Raw genomic sequence first — 15,660 nt, forward strand, 5'->3', positions numbered from 1 at the left:
CTCTGAGCAACAGGAAAGCTAAAGGATGGTTCCATAGACAGAAAATCCACATCTTTAAGTGGCCCAGACCTCAATCCAAAAGAGATGCTGTGGAACAATTTACACCAGACATCCTAAGAATATGGTTTAGCTGAAGCAGTTCGGTGAAGATGAATTGTCCAAAATTACTAAAGGGACATTAAAATTATTAAAAAGGACCTTTCCGCTGGTATACAGGAAGCGCTTGTTTCAGGTTAGGGTTCAGCTGTGCAGGTAACCCTCATGTCCCGACCTCGAGAGGTGCTCTAGCGGCAGAGCGCCTGACTCCCATTCCGGACCGACCCCGATTCGATGTGGTCCCCTAGGCCTAGTAGCAGGAGCGGTGTGAGTGACCGATTACACCAGCAGCTGGGCTTTTTCCTGCACGGTCAGCGCTCTACTCTCCTTTTTTTCCACACTCGGTATACCAATGCTCGATGAGGCCAGAATAAGATCACTGCAGAAAACTCCCTCGAATTCAACTTGTTATTGATAAAATACACACACAACGTGAGCGCGTAACTAGTATGCATTGTTTGCTGTAATTGATTCAAATGAGCCCAAGGACGACCAAAGTGATATTTGAGACATTTAAACAAAACTTACCACAGAGAAGTTCAGGGAACGTATCCGTTTTAAGACACCGCTGGATCATTTTAACTCCATTAACAGCTAGAATTGTTAAAGCGGCCGTAAAACACAGGGTTTCTGCCAATCTCAAATTAATTTTGCGTACCAATAGAGTAGTATTGCATACTTTGTATCTTCGAAGAGCATTTAGTTTGATCACATTTATAAAAGATAGATACAGCTGTAAGATTATTTCCCATAGCATATGGCATGTGCGGGGGGGAGGGGTAGGCTGAACTAAAGCACGTGTTCACCCATTGCCAACTAACCACTCACCACATGCGGTTCATGTCCAGCATGATTCTAGCGCTGGGACGGCTCCATATATCAGTTTAAAACGATCTCCAAATCCAGTGTTATATCCACGTTTATACAAAATTCATCACCAAAATGCAGTTAACAAACAAACACCTGAACTTCGTTAACTCGTTCTTTGACAAGTTGACCATGTTAAGCATGAGAAGATGGCATGTTAACATTGTAAAGAAGTCAAAATGCAAGACACACCGTTGCACCACCCCTTTAAGTTATCTTCCTTAACTGATTTTGTCTGGAGCCCTATCAATAAAGACACAAAGGATCATGACTGTTTGTGTTTCATCTGCTTAAAAATATTGTGCTTGTTGATAAGCTTAAAAATATTGTGCTTGTGACTTTGGTAAAGATCAGATCACATTTCATGACCTATTTAAGCAGAAAATCTAAATGATTCACTTACTTTTTCTTGCAACTGTATCTGCACCATACCATTACACATGTTTTTATCTTTTTTTTACAACCAGATAGCACTAATCTGCTTTACAAAAATTGGATTTTAACAGCCTGGTATCTTTTTTAACCTGAAATAGTGCTGTAATGGAATGAATTGTAATAATCATAGCATAAATATTCATTTGTACCCAAATAAGAAATAGTGTGACCACTAAATGAAGAGGTCCAGTAAACTGAATGAAATAACAATTAATTGCAAAATGTTTGTGTGAAGTGTTTTATTTATCACTATCCATTCCTTATTTGGTTTGATATCTTAATGATCAAACACTAAGAACTACAAAAAGTCTTTCCATGTGTTCCCTTTATGACAAAATGTTAATGTTTGAGCGTAATTATAATGCAAAACTTGGTACTTATTGCCCCTAAGTGGGGCAGTCCTGGCCTAATGGTTAGAGGGTTGGACTCGTGACCAGAAGGTTGCCGGTTCGATCCTCAGGTCAGGCGGGTAACGATTGAGGTGTCCTTGAGCAAGGCACCTAACCTCTACTTGCTCCCCGGGCGCTGCAGCGATAGCTGCCCACTGCTCTGGGTGTATGTGTGTTCACCACTTGCTGTGCGTTTGTTCACTACTCTCTGGATGGGTTAAAAGCAGAGGTATATCTCGGATATGGGTCACCATAACTGACAAATTAGTCACTTTCACTTATCTAACCAAAAATATCTAAAAGTTGACAAAAAATGTACAAGAAGTTGAAAAAAACATTCAAATACACAAATCCTAAATTATATCTGAACCAATAGAAAATTCACAAACTACTCTATAGAGGGCTATACTGGAACCTTAGGATTTATGTCTTTGTTTAATCTAAATAATGCATTAATAAAAAAAAATAATGCATAAAAAAATGTTTAATTATTATTGCATAAATATGAATTAGTTCCATCTAATTCTCTAAAAAAAAAGCTTTCCTGAAAAAAGAAGTTACCTTTTTAAGGCTTCGATCACTTTTGACCGCGAAGGAGCCAAGTGTGACCGCTAAACGAAGAGTCCAAGAGGATCACTAATAAGGAAGAACACTAACAGATACAGTAGGGGTCTTAAAAATATATATTGGTAAATTAAATTTGACTTGTATACAAAACTAGGACATTTTGTGTTCGACCTTTACCTAAATATAGGCTAGTTTGAGAAATAATCATATTTTGCGATGTGTTGAGTTGATCTCTTCTCACGTTTCATTCACGTTTGTGAAATAACTGGTGTTTAGCCCATAATCGACTTCTCTTATTTATTTATTTATCATACATTTTTGCATGTTATTGTAAAAAAGAGAGTTGAATTTAAAAGACAATATATGTATACACTAAAAACAAACACAGAGTTAGATTTTTGAAAGACTTTTAGTGCTGTGGTATTATGTTGTTTTTCCCTCTTTAGCAGTGGTGCCATTTTACCTTTTGGAAATGGATGCCTAGAGATCAATTTCCTCAGATTATTTTTAATTTATTTTAGAATTTAACTCCATACTCGATGTACATTTAATACAGTGAATGTACATTTAAATTTGTGCATTTGGCAAGACGCTTTTATCCAAAAAGACTTGTATTGCATTATGCTACACATTTGTTTCTAAGTATGTGCTATCCCTGTGATCAAACCCATTACCTTGGCACTGTTAGCACCATGCTCTAACCACTGAGCTACAAGAAAGCTGTACTTAACACAATCTTAAAGATATTGTATTTACACTACTTGTGTGCTGTCTTTTCAGGTGTATCTTTTAACAGTGTATATACTCAGATTTGGAGAGTACTACTGCATCTTGCAGCAGATCCGTTTCCAGATGTCTCTGATCTGGCCATGAGGGTTCTCAACAACATTGCATACAAGGTATCTTGATCTTGTCTTGGTCTCCTGGATAGATATTTGAACTGGATTTATACACAGGGCTTGACATTAAGCATTGTCATGTGGTTGTCCTTCGGAAGATAGAACTTTCATTTTAAATGTCATATAATTGTTTCGGATCAAGTTTACTTATAAGTGTTTACCTTATGTCCGCTGCAGCCACCTTAATTTGTTAATACTCTCCATGATTGCAATAGAACAAAGGCAAGGAGTAATTAAAATTAGTGTAAGGGCTCTATATTAACCTTTTTTGCACAAAGCACTGGTTCTACAGAGGCCAAATAGATGTTACACAAGTATAAAACGTCTGTTGTCGTCATTAAAAAAATATGTGCAGTACATCACAGGAATAGGCAGGTAACTGACAATGTTACATACATACATGTTATGTTACATACAGATGGATAAATTAGGGCCATATCATTTTTAGTTGACCTACATTTTTTTTTTCTAAGCTCTGTGTATTTCATTTTTTACTATACAATAGAGGTATATTTGTCCTCATAAAATACTGTAGTATACTATAGTGATATTCACTTTAGTGAACTACAATAAAATTCCTAGATACTACAGTGTTTTTGAACCTTACTATAGTATACTACAGTGTCAATTTACTACAAGGGTCCTACAAATTTTTCTTTAGTAAATACAGCAGTGTTCAAGTTAACAGGACTTTTATTTTGACGGGTTGTGTGCTTGACGATAGCTGTACTCGAACAGTAAAATGCTTGTAAAATAAACTCTCAGCTCAACTCTGGAGATGAAACACATGGGTTTTATATTCTCATATAGTTCAGATGCAGAAAAATCCATGAGCATCGAAAATAATCGAAAAAATGTAAATTGTACACAAATCTATTGTGTGGGCTGGTAAGGGATGTGATGGTTTTTGACATTTTATTTCCAACAAAGAGGGGTGTTATTCCCATATAGCAATAAAGCAACGGTTATAATACTTTGAATTTCTGTTAATGTGTTTTCAGGCCACCATGAATGCTCGGACACAAAGAATTCTAGACTCTGGATCTCTAACCCAATCAGCTCCTGCCAGCCCTACCAGCAAAGGAACACTTATACATCAGGCTGGGTAAGCTGCCTACATGCTTAGATATACATTTAAGTATTATTTAATTAGCATTGAGCCCAGATAATGGCCTACAAAATCACAGGGAAAATAGAGAAAATGATTATTAACCTGCAGACTAAGCAGGTGTAATCTGTCTGGTTGGCTACTGGTTTTGTTTTAACGGATGTTCTTTCGCAGCACATTAATCACTGTTTTGGTGCTGCGTGTTGATGGCGTAGTGCTTCCCACAGATCCAAACGTTCTTCATCTCCTTCCAGCGGATCTCCACCTGTGCCTGGAGCTTCTAGTTCAAGCCTCACCAATGAGGTGCCCAAAGCCCCTGTCCGGGATGGGCCATCTTCTCGTCCAACATACACGCCAACGCTGGGTGGCCAGGCACCTCACTCGCAGCAGTTCCCACGTACTAGAAAGATGTTTGACAAGGGCCCAGATCAGGTACACCTATATTATGTCATTATATTATATTATATTGGTTTTATTACATAAGTAATAATACTAATACATTAGTTCCTAAAAACAGAATTCACACTTTTTATTATTTTTTGATTCTATTTAACATTTTACAAATGTCTCCATTCTACACAATACAAATATTTTTTTACATACATTTACAAATTTTTTAACAATCTCCATCCCCTCCAGTCACCTACATAATGTGTTAGTCATGCTGTAGTTACACTTCAACACCATAAATAAATCAAGTAGTAGAGTTATTGAAATTATAATGGAAAGAGTACACATACCTATATAGTTATTACTATTTTGTAATATTGAAAATGTAGTAGTTTACTTACAATAGAAGATACATTGAACTTATAGCCATTTGAGGGGGCAGTCCCCTCAAATGGAGAACAAAGCCACTTAGGTGACAACTTTAAACAATGCACGGAGGCAAAGTAACAAGCCCATTCCAGATCCTGGTGTTTTACCACGCTTAACCCAATCAACATAACTGTCTCACTCAAACCATTTCATTATCAGAGGATTAAAGAAGGGTTCACAATTTAGGCTTAGCATACACTCCTGACTCAAACCTTTGACTGACTCATGAGCAAATGGCCACCAGATCACACAATAGAGCAAACACAAAGAGCCATCACATGCAATGTTACCATGTTCCTACTAAATACACATGTATTTTACTTTAATATTTGTTGTTCAGACAGGGGAGAGTAAGATAATCAGCTGATCTTAAAATGATAAACAATTTTACATTTCCACATTTGATTCTTGTGTTTAAGATAATATAACAGATTAGAAACATTTCGAGGATAAAACAACAATGAACATGACAGGTCAAATAAAACAGTTAAATCTATTCCATCTTAAACTCCCCCCATTGTTGAAAAACATTCAACTGAGCAACAGCCCTCAAAGTTATTTTCTAATTAAAAAACTACAAAGGACTCCACTCTTGCCATCTACGACATGAGACAGGAAATGAGAAATGCAAACACCACAAATGAGGAAAAACAAAGCATGCACGTCAGAGTTATGTTTGGGACCATCTGTTTTCTCATTAAATAAGCATATTAAAGTATAAAATTAAATATTTTGATACCAAAAGATATGAACGGCTTGCTAAGATTTATAAATGAAGAATAATATCAGAATATTCTATCACTGCATATCAGTATTGGTATAGGCTTTTACGTAATCAGTGAATGAAAGCAATGAGATCTAACTGTGAAAAGTTGTTGATGACATTCATTTCCAGGGAATTGTGAAAACACTTGTAAAACTTTGCTTTTAAAACTGCTTACATATTTCCTGTTTTTTTTTTCATTTAACGTTTTATCCAAGGTCATTAGTCTATTGTCTTTTGTGTGTGTCCTAGACTGCTGAGGATGGAGATGAGACGGCTGCTCACAGGGCTTTTATCAATGTTAGTCTCCAGACGGGTGTGTGTGACTGGAGTGCAAAATACTTCGCTCAGCCTGTCATGAAGGTAATCACTGCACAGTTTTAAAGTATCCTATTCATATCCTAGTGAAGCAAATTCAAATGATTGCTTAAAAATGAAATTATCTCACTCATTTAATCGCCTTCTTGAGATGATGTTTATTACTTTCTTTATTCATATGCACACTAAAAAAGATGTTTATAGATTTATTTGATCTCTGTGGGTTTGTTAAATGGGTACGTGTGCAAACCGAAATTCAAAAAGTGCAAAAAGTCATAAATCTATAGCTGCAAGCGGTAGTAACCGGGTCAGGCCCAACATGGTCATAAAGTAAAATATATGTGGATATGTCTGATGTTGGATTAAAATATGGTAAAAGCACAAAAACAATAAAATAACATTTTATTAACTTTTGTTCACTAGGTACTGTGACCAAAGTATGATCAGAATTATGAGATATGCGGCAAGCAAAATATGCTTCATGTTTCATGTCAATACACAAGTATTTCGCAAAGTTTCAGCCTTATGTATCTTTGGCATTCTTGCCTTGAAATTCATTGTGTGTATATACGAGAGCTATTTGAGCAATCATAAAGCTTATAATAGCTTTATCAAGAGTGTCTCTAGATCCTGTAAACTATATTTCATGCCAATCTGACAAATTTTGTAAGAGTAAAAAAATATGATAATTTCAATAACCTGGGAGCACTTGGTATGATTTGTCTATTGATGAAACTGTGGCTCGGTGGTTAGAGCATGGCACTAGAAATGCCAAGGTCATGGGTTCAAAAAGTGACCCGTAAATGATATCTGCATTTACACTTTACACAGCAAAAAAAGTTAAAGCACTGACAAGTACAATAGAGTACAATATTTGGTATTAAATGCTAAACTAAAATCAAATGTCACCAGTTTGAGTGCAGCTGTGACACGTCAGAGGGGATCTGGCCCTCCCGGTTGAGCCTGGTTTCTCCCGAGGTTTTTTTCTCCATTAATCAATCATTGGAGTTTGGGTTCCTCGCCACAGCAGGGCAGTGTTGGCCTGCTCACCGGGAGACTGCATTCATTCATTTATTTATTTATAAATTAGATATTATTATTAGAATGATCTTACTCGTTGTATAAACACCATGCACTGTGCTGTGTTCTAACTTATCTGTTTTTCCTGTTTGCCCCTGTAAAGCTGAAACAATTTGAAACAATACACATTGTGAAAAGCGCTATATAAATAAACTTGAATTGAATTGAATTGACCGGAAAAACAAAGAAACGTCATTTGCAACGTCACTCATTTTTATATACAGCAGAACTATTATCACGGGAAATTGTGTATCATCAATTCTAACATTTTTGCCTCTATACACCACCACAATGGAACGAACAAGATGTGCTTTAACTGCAGACTGTCAGCTTTAATTTGAGGGTATTTACATCCAAATCAGGTGAACGGTGTAGGAATTACAACAGTTTGCATATGTGCCTCCCACTTGTTAAGGGACCAAAGTAATGGGACTCAGCTATTCCATGGCCAGGTGTGTGTTATTCCCACACTATCCCAATTACAATGAGCAGATAAAAGGTCCAGAGTTCATTTCAAGTGTGCTATTTGCATTTGGAATCTGTTGCTGTCAACTGTCAAGATGAGATCCAAAGAGCTGTCACTTTCAGTGAAGCAAGCCATCATTAGGCTGAAAAAACAAAACAAACCCATCAGAGAGATAGCAAAAACATTAGGCGTGGCCAAAACAACTGTTTGGAACATTCTTAAAAAGAAGGAACGCACCGGTGAGCTCAGCAACACCAAAAGACCCGGAAGACCACGGAAAACAACTGTGGTGGATGACCGAAGAATTCTTTCCCTGGTGAAGAAAACACCCTTCACAACAGTTGGCCAGATCAAGAACACTCTCCAGGAGGTAGGTGTATGTGTGAGTCAACAATCAAGAGAAGACTCCACCAGAGGGTTCACCACAAGATGTAGCCTCAAAAACAGGAAGGCCAGATAAGAGTTTCTAAAAAAGCCTTCACAGTTCTGGAACAACATCCTATGGACCAATGAGACCAAGATCAACTTGTACCAGAGTGATGGGAAGAGAAGAGTATTGAGAAGGAAAGGAACTGCTCATGATCCTAAGTTTTACCACCTCATCACTGGAGCATGGTGGTGGTAGTGTCATGGCGTGGGCATGTATGGCTGCCAGTGGAACTGGTTCTCTTGCATTTATTGATGATGTGACAGCTGGAAAAAGCAGCAGGATGAATTCTGAAGTGTTTCGGGCAATATTATCTGCTCATATTCAGCCAAATGCTTCAGAGCTCATTGGACGGCACTTCACAGTGCAGATGGACAATGACCCAAAGCATACTGCAAAAGCAACCAAAGAGTTTTTGAAGGGACAGAAGTGGACTGTTATGCAATGACCAAGTCAATCACCTGACCTGAATCCGATTGAGCATGCATTTCACTTGCTGAAGACAAAACTGAAGGGAAAATGCCCCAAGAACAACCAGGAACTGAAGACGGTTTCAGGAGAGGTTTGGCAGAGCATCAACAGGGATGAAACCCAGCATCTGGTGATGTGTATGCGTTCCAGACTTCAGACTGTAATTGACTGCAAAGGATTTGCTACCAAGTATTAAAAAGTGAAAGTTTGATTTATGATTATTATTCTGTCCCGTTACTTTTGGTCCCTTAACAAGTGGGAGGCACATATGCAAACTGTTGTAATTCTTACACCATTCACCTGATTTGGATGTAAATACCCTCAAATTAAAGCTGACAGTCTGCAGTTAAAGCACATTGTTTCATTTGAAATCCATTGTGGTGGTGTATTGAGCCAAAAATGTTAGAATTGTGTCGATGTCCCAATATTTATGGACCTGACTGTACATATTTCAAGTTATTTGAACTAGGTTACACCCTTCTGTGGGAACTTGGTGTTGCTCACAATTTCAATAACAATGGAATTTCTTTTTGAGCATTCCGCTCTCTCTCCTCCTAGCCTGTTGCTATACGAATACACAATGTTAGATGTTGTGCTCTGTGCTGAACAGTCTCTGACTGTCCACACTGGTACCTGGTGTAAGGTGGTACAAAATGTGAGAGAAAAAACAATTACCCACTGGTCCAATGGCAGAGTCCAAGTGATGTGGCGAAGGCATGTGTGCGTTCTGTCTTTCCGGCGCTCTCTGTTGTTATTGCTAACATTATTTTAACATTGCGCAATATTATCTTCATATTATTTCAAAAGAAAAATATTGTTGAATGATATTATTTGGATTTGATTATTATGCTTGATAATAATCATGCGATTTGGGTCAATGTCTGATTGTTTTAGTCTGACTTATTCTAAATTACTTGTTCATCCGATTCTCATTGTCACTTAGTCTCACTCCGGCCGTTATACGTGGATCTCACGATCACAAACTTGTCAGTCTTAGTTCCTGCCAGAGGTTTTATGACTAGTAATGCCCAGATGGCCTTACCTATAAAGCTCATTTTGCTGAAACATAATTTTATCTAGTCCCCTTAGACTATGAATTTGTGGTTCCTGTGCTTTGAAATGCAAATACTATGGTTAAACTATGCTTACTATAGCAAAACTATTGTTGATTTTCATAAGGCTTTAACTCTCAACTTTGTCTAGTTACTAGACATGGCCACTTACTGTCGCCAATGGTAACTGTCGCTTGTGCCACCGGAAGTCGCCAGCTCTCCATTGACATGAATGACATAAGGTTGCTTTGTCGCTAGGTGTTGCAGGCGGTGTGAACACACAGTAACTGGTAGCCAGTGAAGAGACCTGAGGAGTAGGCTGATATGCTCAGATTTTTTGGTTCTGGTCAGAATCCTGGCAGCAGCATTCTGTATAAGCTGCTTGATGGTATTTTTGGGAAGGTTTGACATGACTGCTGAAACTAAGGTCAGACTCTAAAATGAACAAAGATTTTTTACTATACTTATCTCTTTAGACCTCTTGAGTCAAAGTATGTGTTTACGTTTCCTTGTTTAAGTAGCTGTTAGTTTTTATCAATGCACTGGCAAAGGGAGTCAATAGGCCTTTAGTCATTGGGTGAGATCTGAGTGTCAAGTGCGTAGCTGTGGTAAGAATTGAGCATTGTTGAACACCACGTCATGGATGTCCAATCATGTTTATGGTTGCCTATGTTCACATAATACCCCCCTCCCTTTAAGGTATGACCTGAACCATTTAAAGGGATTGTGCAATGGTGTTTCATGCATTCTGCCCTCTTTACAATGTTAAACGTGCTGTCTTGTCATGGTCAACTTGGTCAAAAAACGAGTTGGACTGTTACGTAGGATTTCTGACAGAAAGACAGTAAGGCAGTAAGACAGTAAGGTTTTGTGTAGATAGCTACTTTTTAGTAGAGGCTTGACAACTTTAGTTCTCAGGGATTCTGTGAAAGTTCCTGAAAGCAGTGGGTATTTACTATTTACTATTTTTAGGAGATTAGCTTCTAAACAGTAAAAACACTCCTGAAGAAGGAATGGGGAGTGTGTCAAGGCTGCATGTTGAGGCTTTAAGATGCTGTGCTATTTCCTCCTAGGTTTTGCGATCAATTGTCTGAAATACAGATAAAGTTATTAATATCTGAGGTGTTGTAATGCTGTCAGACTGACCTGAGTGCCATATGGGGCTTTGCTGATCGCCATTCTGATATTATGAATCTTCTCAAGGAAAAAAGTTGCAAACTCATTGTATATGCCATCAAGCAACTTGACTTGGGGGATTTGTTTATGTTGCAGTTAATAATGTTAAGGAAAAAAGTCAGTCTAGCTTTGCCTAATTCGACATCTTACTATGCCTTACTATAAGTTATATTTAATCAGTCAGGAGCTGTTCTGACATAATGTTAACACCCAACCATTAGTGTGTTTTTTATAAAAAGATACGAAGTGTGGTTCCGACTCATGACTAATATCTTTTATCACTGGGACTGCTCCAAACTTCAGTTTTAAACGATCCACAAATCCCATGTCACCTTGTTTATAAAACATTTTCGGACTTGTACCAAGACTTGTAGGGTGATCTGATATGAAGCATATCAGATCACCCACTTTCATAGTCTCTGGTCGAGCAAGGCAAAAACAGACTTTTGCAAAGAAGAGACTTAAGGTGATTTGTGATCAAAACCTCTAGGGCCAGATTTACTGACAGCTTGCGCCTCTTTTGGCGTTAAAAACTACTGTCAGAATTTACTTAAGACATGCACTAAACAATAGCAATGAATTGTTTTTATGGCTGGCATTATTGAGAATTTATTTTTTAGGAGTTTCGGTTTAAGCTGCAAAATGTATGGGTGCAGATAATTTAATGGTATTAGCACCATTATTTAACGCCAGTGCCGGCCCGAGACTCTTGGGGGCCCTAAGCAGAATTTGATTTGGGGGCCCCTCCCAGCATGCGGAGTCACCTGTGCTTGAAGATTATTGACACAAATGTCACGCTATAATGTTACATTATAAATGAATAAAAATACTCAATACGATTCTTAAATAAAAGACTTTACTCTTCAACTTCTGAATACAAACTGTCACAAAACAAGAAATAAATAATTTGCAAATGTGCAATCTTTTAAATACATTTAGACATTTGGCAGACGCTTTTATCCAAAGCATTTTACATTGCTTTATCCTATACATTTCACATAGGTATTTGCAATCCCCTGGGGGCGAACCCACAACCTTTCGTTGTTAACGCAATGCTCTTACCACTGAGCTACAGGAAAGCTGTATAAAACCAAAATAGACAAACATTCATATGTATTGGTGCAACCAACATGGTATTGATATATTTTAACATTCACTTCAACACACACAGCAATGCTAGCGGGCATCCCTTTAACTTATAAGGTTAAGTTCCCCTTCGGCTGTTTTCTCCAACTTAAACTGATGTCTATTATCAATACGTGAAATACACCTAGATAAATGTATATTAATAATGCGAGACATTCACTGTTGATGGCGGGGATTTAACGTTAGCCCTGGTGAGGGCTTATATAAAATCACGAGTCATGGCTAGCAGCTACCTCAAGTGACGTGAGCACAATTTTCACTAATCATGCAAACATACCTTTATCTTACTCTCTTTTCTCCTCCTCTGTCCTTTTCTTCTTTCTCTTTTCGGCACCAGATGGATACATCCTTTTTTGTGACATGGCTTGTCATTTATTAATAACAGTGACACGCACTTGCGCGCCGGCGCGAATTGTCAATGCACGCGAAATGTGTCTAAGCGCAATTGCGCAAGACTCAACCGCTGGCAGTCACAGCAGCAGTTGTCGGCAAATCAGAATTTTCTTATCTTGAATTATTCATTTCATTTCATTTAATCATTCATATAAATTAATTTATTTATTCATTCATTTATATAACTTGTTTTAAGTTTTTTAATTGTAAAAAAAAAACGATTGGGGGCCCCCTGGTGGACAGGGGGCCCCAAGCAGCCGCTTAGTTCGCTTATGCCTCGGGCCGGCCCTGTTTAACGCCCATAATTTAGACACAGAAATTTCCACTCCCATCTGCGTTTTTTAATTGCCCCTCCCTCTAATTGCCCTTTTAAGTGAAACTGGCCCCTAGGGTCTTGTGTGAGGCACATACTACACAATAGTTACCCCATGGTGCCCCAAGTTTTTCATCATACTTCTTATGACATTGTGTGTGTATGCGCATACCTCTAAAACACTTAAATGAAACGTCCTTTGAAATCCTGCTTGCAAATGTCTCCTAGTCAATCTGCTTGTTTTATTATCCAATTTAGGTCCAATATAAAAAGGCAAAACTAACGCTTCTTTTATTAGTGTTTATTAATATAATCTGTCTGACCCATCGGTCTGCTCTAATTCTCTCTCTAGAAAAAAAATGTGATCTCTAACAAAGATTGACGTTTGCACATGCACTATCGTGTTTAACTGATAATGTGAAGTTGACGCCATTGTTACAGTTTATTGCTAAAAGCCGAAGCTTATGATACACGTGCACTGAGAGGTGGACCGACCAATCACAACAGCCTGAGAAGCGTAAGCTTGCTGATATGTTATGGGTGGGACATCATCAGACACATGCTCTAAGCAGGGAACCAATCAGGACATACCTGGTCAGCTTTACCAATCAGAGTATTTCGGAAGGAGGGATTTTATATAGACCAGAAGAAATCCAGTGGTTTTGGTAGAAGAGGGACAGCAGTGTACAATAGACTTGAAATATGTGAAAAGTACATGTTTTTTTAAACTAGAAACATTAACATTCATTGTTAAACACCCAAAAAACATAATCAAAGCTTCAAAAAACGAATGGCTCCTTCAATTCATAGAAATCCTACAAAGTATGTAGTTTCTCAAACATGTACATCCTCTTTTGTCACATATTTAATGCCTGAGTCAGATCAGACATGCAATCACTGATTCAATATATTGCTTATAAATGCATGAATTTATATCCAAAAGAGGGAACTCAAAAATGATGTTTTTTTATTGTGCATGCCAATTAATATCAATCAAACTGCAGTTGGTTTGTTTTTATTTAAGCCACAATAACAAAAAATAACATTTAAATGAAAAGAAAATTATTTTCAGTGAAAATGTCAGTCACAGATTTAGAGACTTAAATCAGATTTAAGATTTAAGATGTGTAAACGTGTGGTGAGATCATAAATTCAAAACCATTTTGTTTTGCGATAACACTTGATACCTTACGTGTGAGATCACAAGAATATCTTCAATCAAATGTGTTTGGTGTGAGTGTTTTGGTTTCAGGTTATTCTTTCTCTCTTTCAGATTCCAGAAGAGCATGATTCAGAAAGTCAGGTCCGTAAGGAGAGGGAGTGGCGGTTTTTACGTAACACTCGAGTACGGAGGCAAAGCCAGTGTGTCACTCAGAGAGGTGCAGCTAATGTTTTTTTATTTCAAATTTTGTATCCTGAAAGCAAATGTTCAACAACAGTAATTCTATTAACATGAATTACCTACTTTCTCAAAAATGTTTTTTAACTTTTGGCAAAATATGCTGAATACTTGTTGTGTATTATTCATTCTTTGAACCTTTGTTTGCTTAACTCTTTTTCTCTGTTTATCAAATACCTCACAAAGTGACAAAGACATGAAATTTCATGCACGCAAACACTTCATCATTAGGGGTATGGTGATTCATTTTTATCTCACCTCAAGTAACTGTTCCGTAAAATAAACCTCCTGAAGGCGTGCAGTGGGTGGAACTAAAGCAAGCATACAATTCGTCATTGCTTTATTCTTGCATATCTGTTAATCAACTCAAAGTTTGTGTTGTTTACCTTGTTTGTATTAGTTTCACTCACCGTGTATGGTTCATGATCTGCATCTTCTAGTGCTGGGACTGCTACATCTATCAGTTTCAAACCCTCTGCAAATCTGGCATTATATTCCCTGTTTATATAGCATTCATCACCTAAGTGATGAAGTGATGAAATGCTCTTTCTCTTACTCTAGCTGATTGATGTATACACATGCTCTTTCTCCTGCTCTGGTTGACGCCTGGGCATGCTATTTCACCCCCTCTCCCTGGTTGACACGTGGGTGTGTTCTTTCTCTCGCTCTCCCAGGTTGACGCGTGGGCTTGCTCTTTACATATATTACATAAAAATATATAATATATCTATATGGTCTTGACATGCACATTTTCTGTTGGTTCAAATGAATTAAGAGTACAAATTTGGTATGGTGTTTGCAGAGTTTAAACAGTCGTCTTGGCATCAATCAATAAGAAAGCTTTTCTGCCTCTTTTTAAATACACACAACAGGATAACTAAAAGTATGTCATTTAAAAATGTAAATTCATGTTATGTGGCTCTTAAAAAAAACATTTGGTGCCTGTGCCTCAGTTTACTGGCTGGGATTTGACACATTTCACTTTTGTGGCATTGGGAAAGGTCCAGTGTAGACACTGTTTCAGAGGCGGCTTTATCTGCAGGCATCAGATGTGTGCTCACAAACAACTATAAAACTAACTATAAAAACTATAAAAATTTGGATCTGGAGTAAACCGAAACATTCAAAGCACTTTATACATTGTTTTGGTGTTGAAGGCATAATATTTGTAGCCTATACTATCGATGCCCTAAAAATACTTCCGACCAATGCCTTGTCATGAATTTCAGGGCGCGGCATTCGCCCTATTCGGACAGGTTTTTTTAAACGACGTCTGAGTTTCAACTGTTCTCACACAACGTCTATGAATTTTATTTATTATTTTTTCCTGAATTCGGACCGGACTAGACATCTTTGGTTATTTCAGAGAGGGGGAGCAGATTAATCATCTACTTAAATTGTACAATGATTTTGCAAATGACACATTGTTCTTAATGTGTCAAGCCAATTTACTATTTTACCTGAGAATGTGGTACT

The 15,660-nt window shown here is 37.6% G+C and overlaps 1 protein-coding gene across 4 annotated transcripts in view; it reads left to right on the plus strand.

Moving 5' to 3' along the window:
• The window catches only part of rptor (regulatory associated protein of MTOR, complex 1), a 69,032-nt gene that overhangs the window by 33,674 nt on the left and 19,698 nt on the right, over positions 1-15,660 (plus strand). For 2 of the 4 annotated variants that reach the window (XM_056750030.1, XM_056750032.1), the window contains exons 22-26: positions 3,135-3,253; positions 4,255-4,358; positions 4,577-4,793; positions 6,196-6,306; positions 14,059-14,164. In XM_056750030.1, coding sequence (XP_056606008.1) covers positions 3,135-3,253; positions 4,255-4,358; positions 4,577-4,793; positions 6,196-6,306; positions 14,059-14,164 — 657 coding nt within the window. The remainder of the gene's footprint in view (positions 1-3,134; positions 3,254-4,254; positions 4,359-4,576; positions 4,794-6,195; positions 6,307-14,058; positions 14,165-15,660) is intronic. The other 2 variants (XM_056750031.1, XM_056750033.1) reach the window with 1 other exon arrangement.

This window comes from Triplophysa dalaica, chromosome 6, assembly GCF_015846415.1.
Source record: "Triplophysa dalaica isolate WHDGS20190420 chromosome 6, ASM1584641v1, whole genome shotgun sequence".
Taxonomy (NCBI): domain Eukaryota; kingdom Metazoa; phylum Chordata; class Actinopteri; order Cypriniformes; family Nemacheilidae; genus Triplophysa; species Triplophysa dalaica.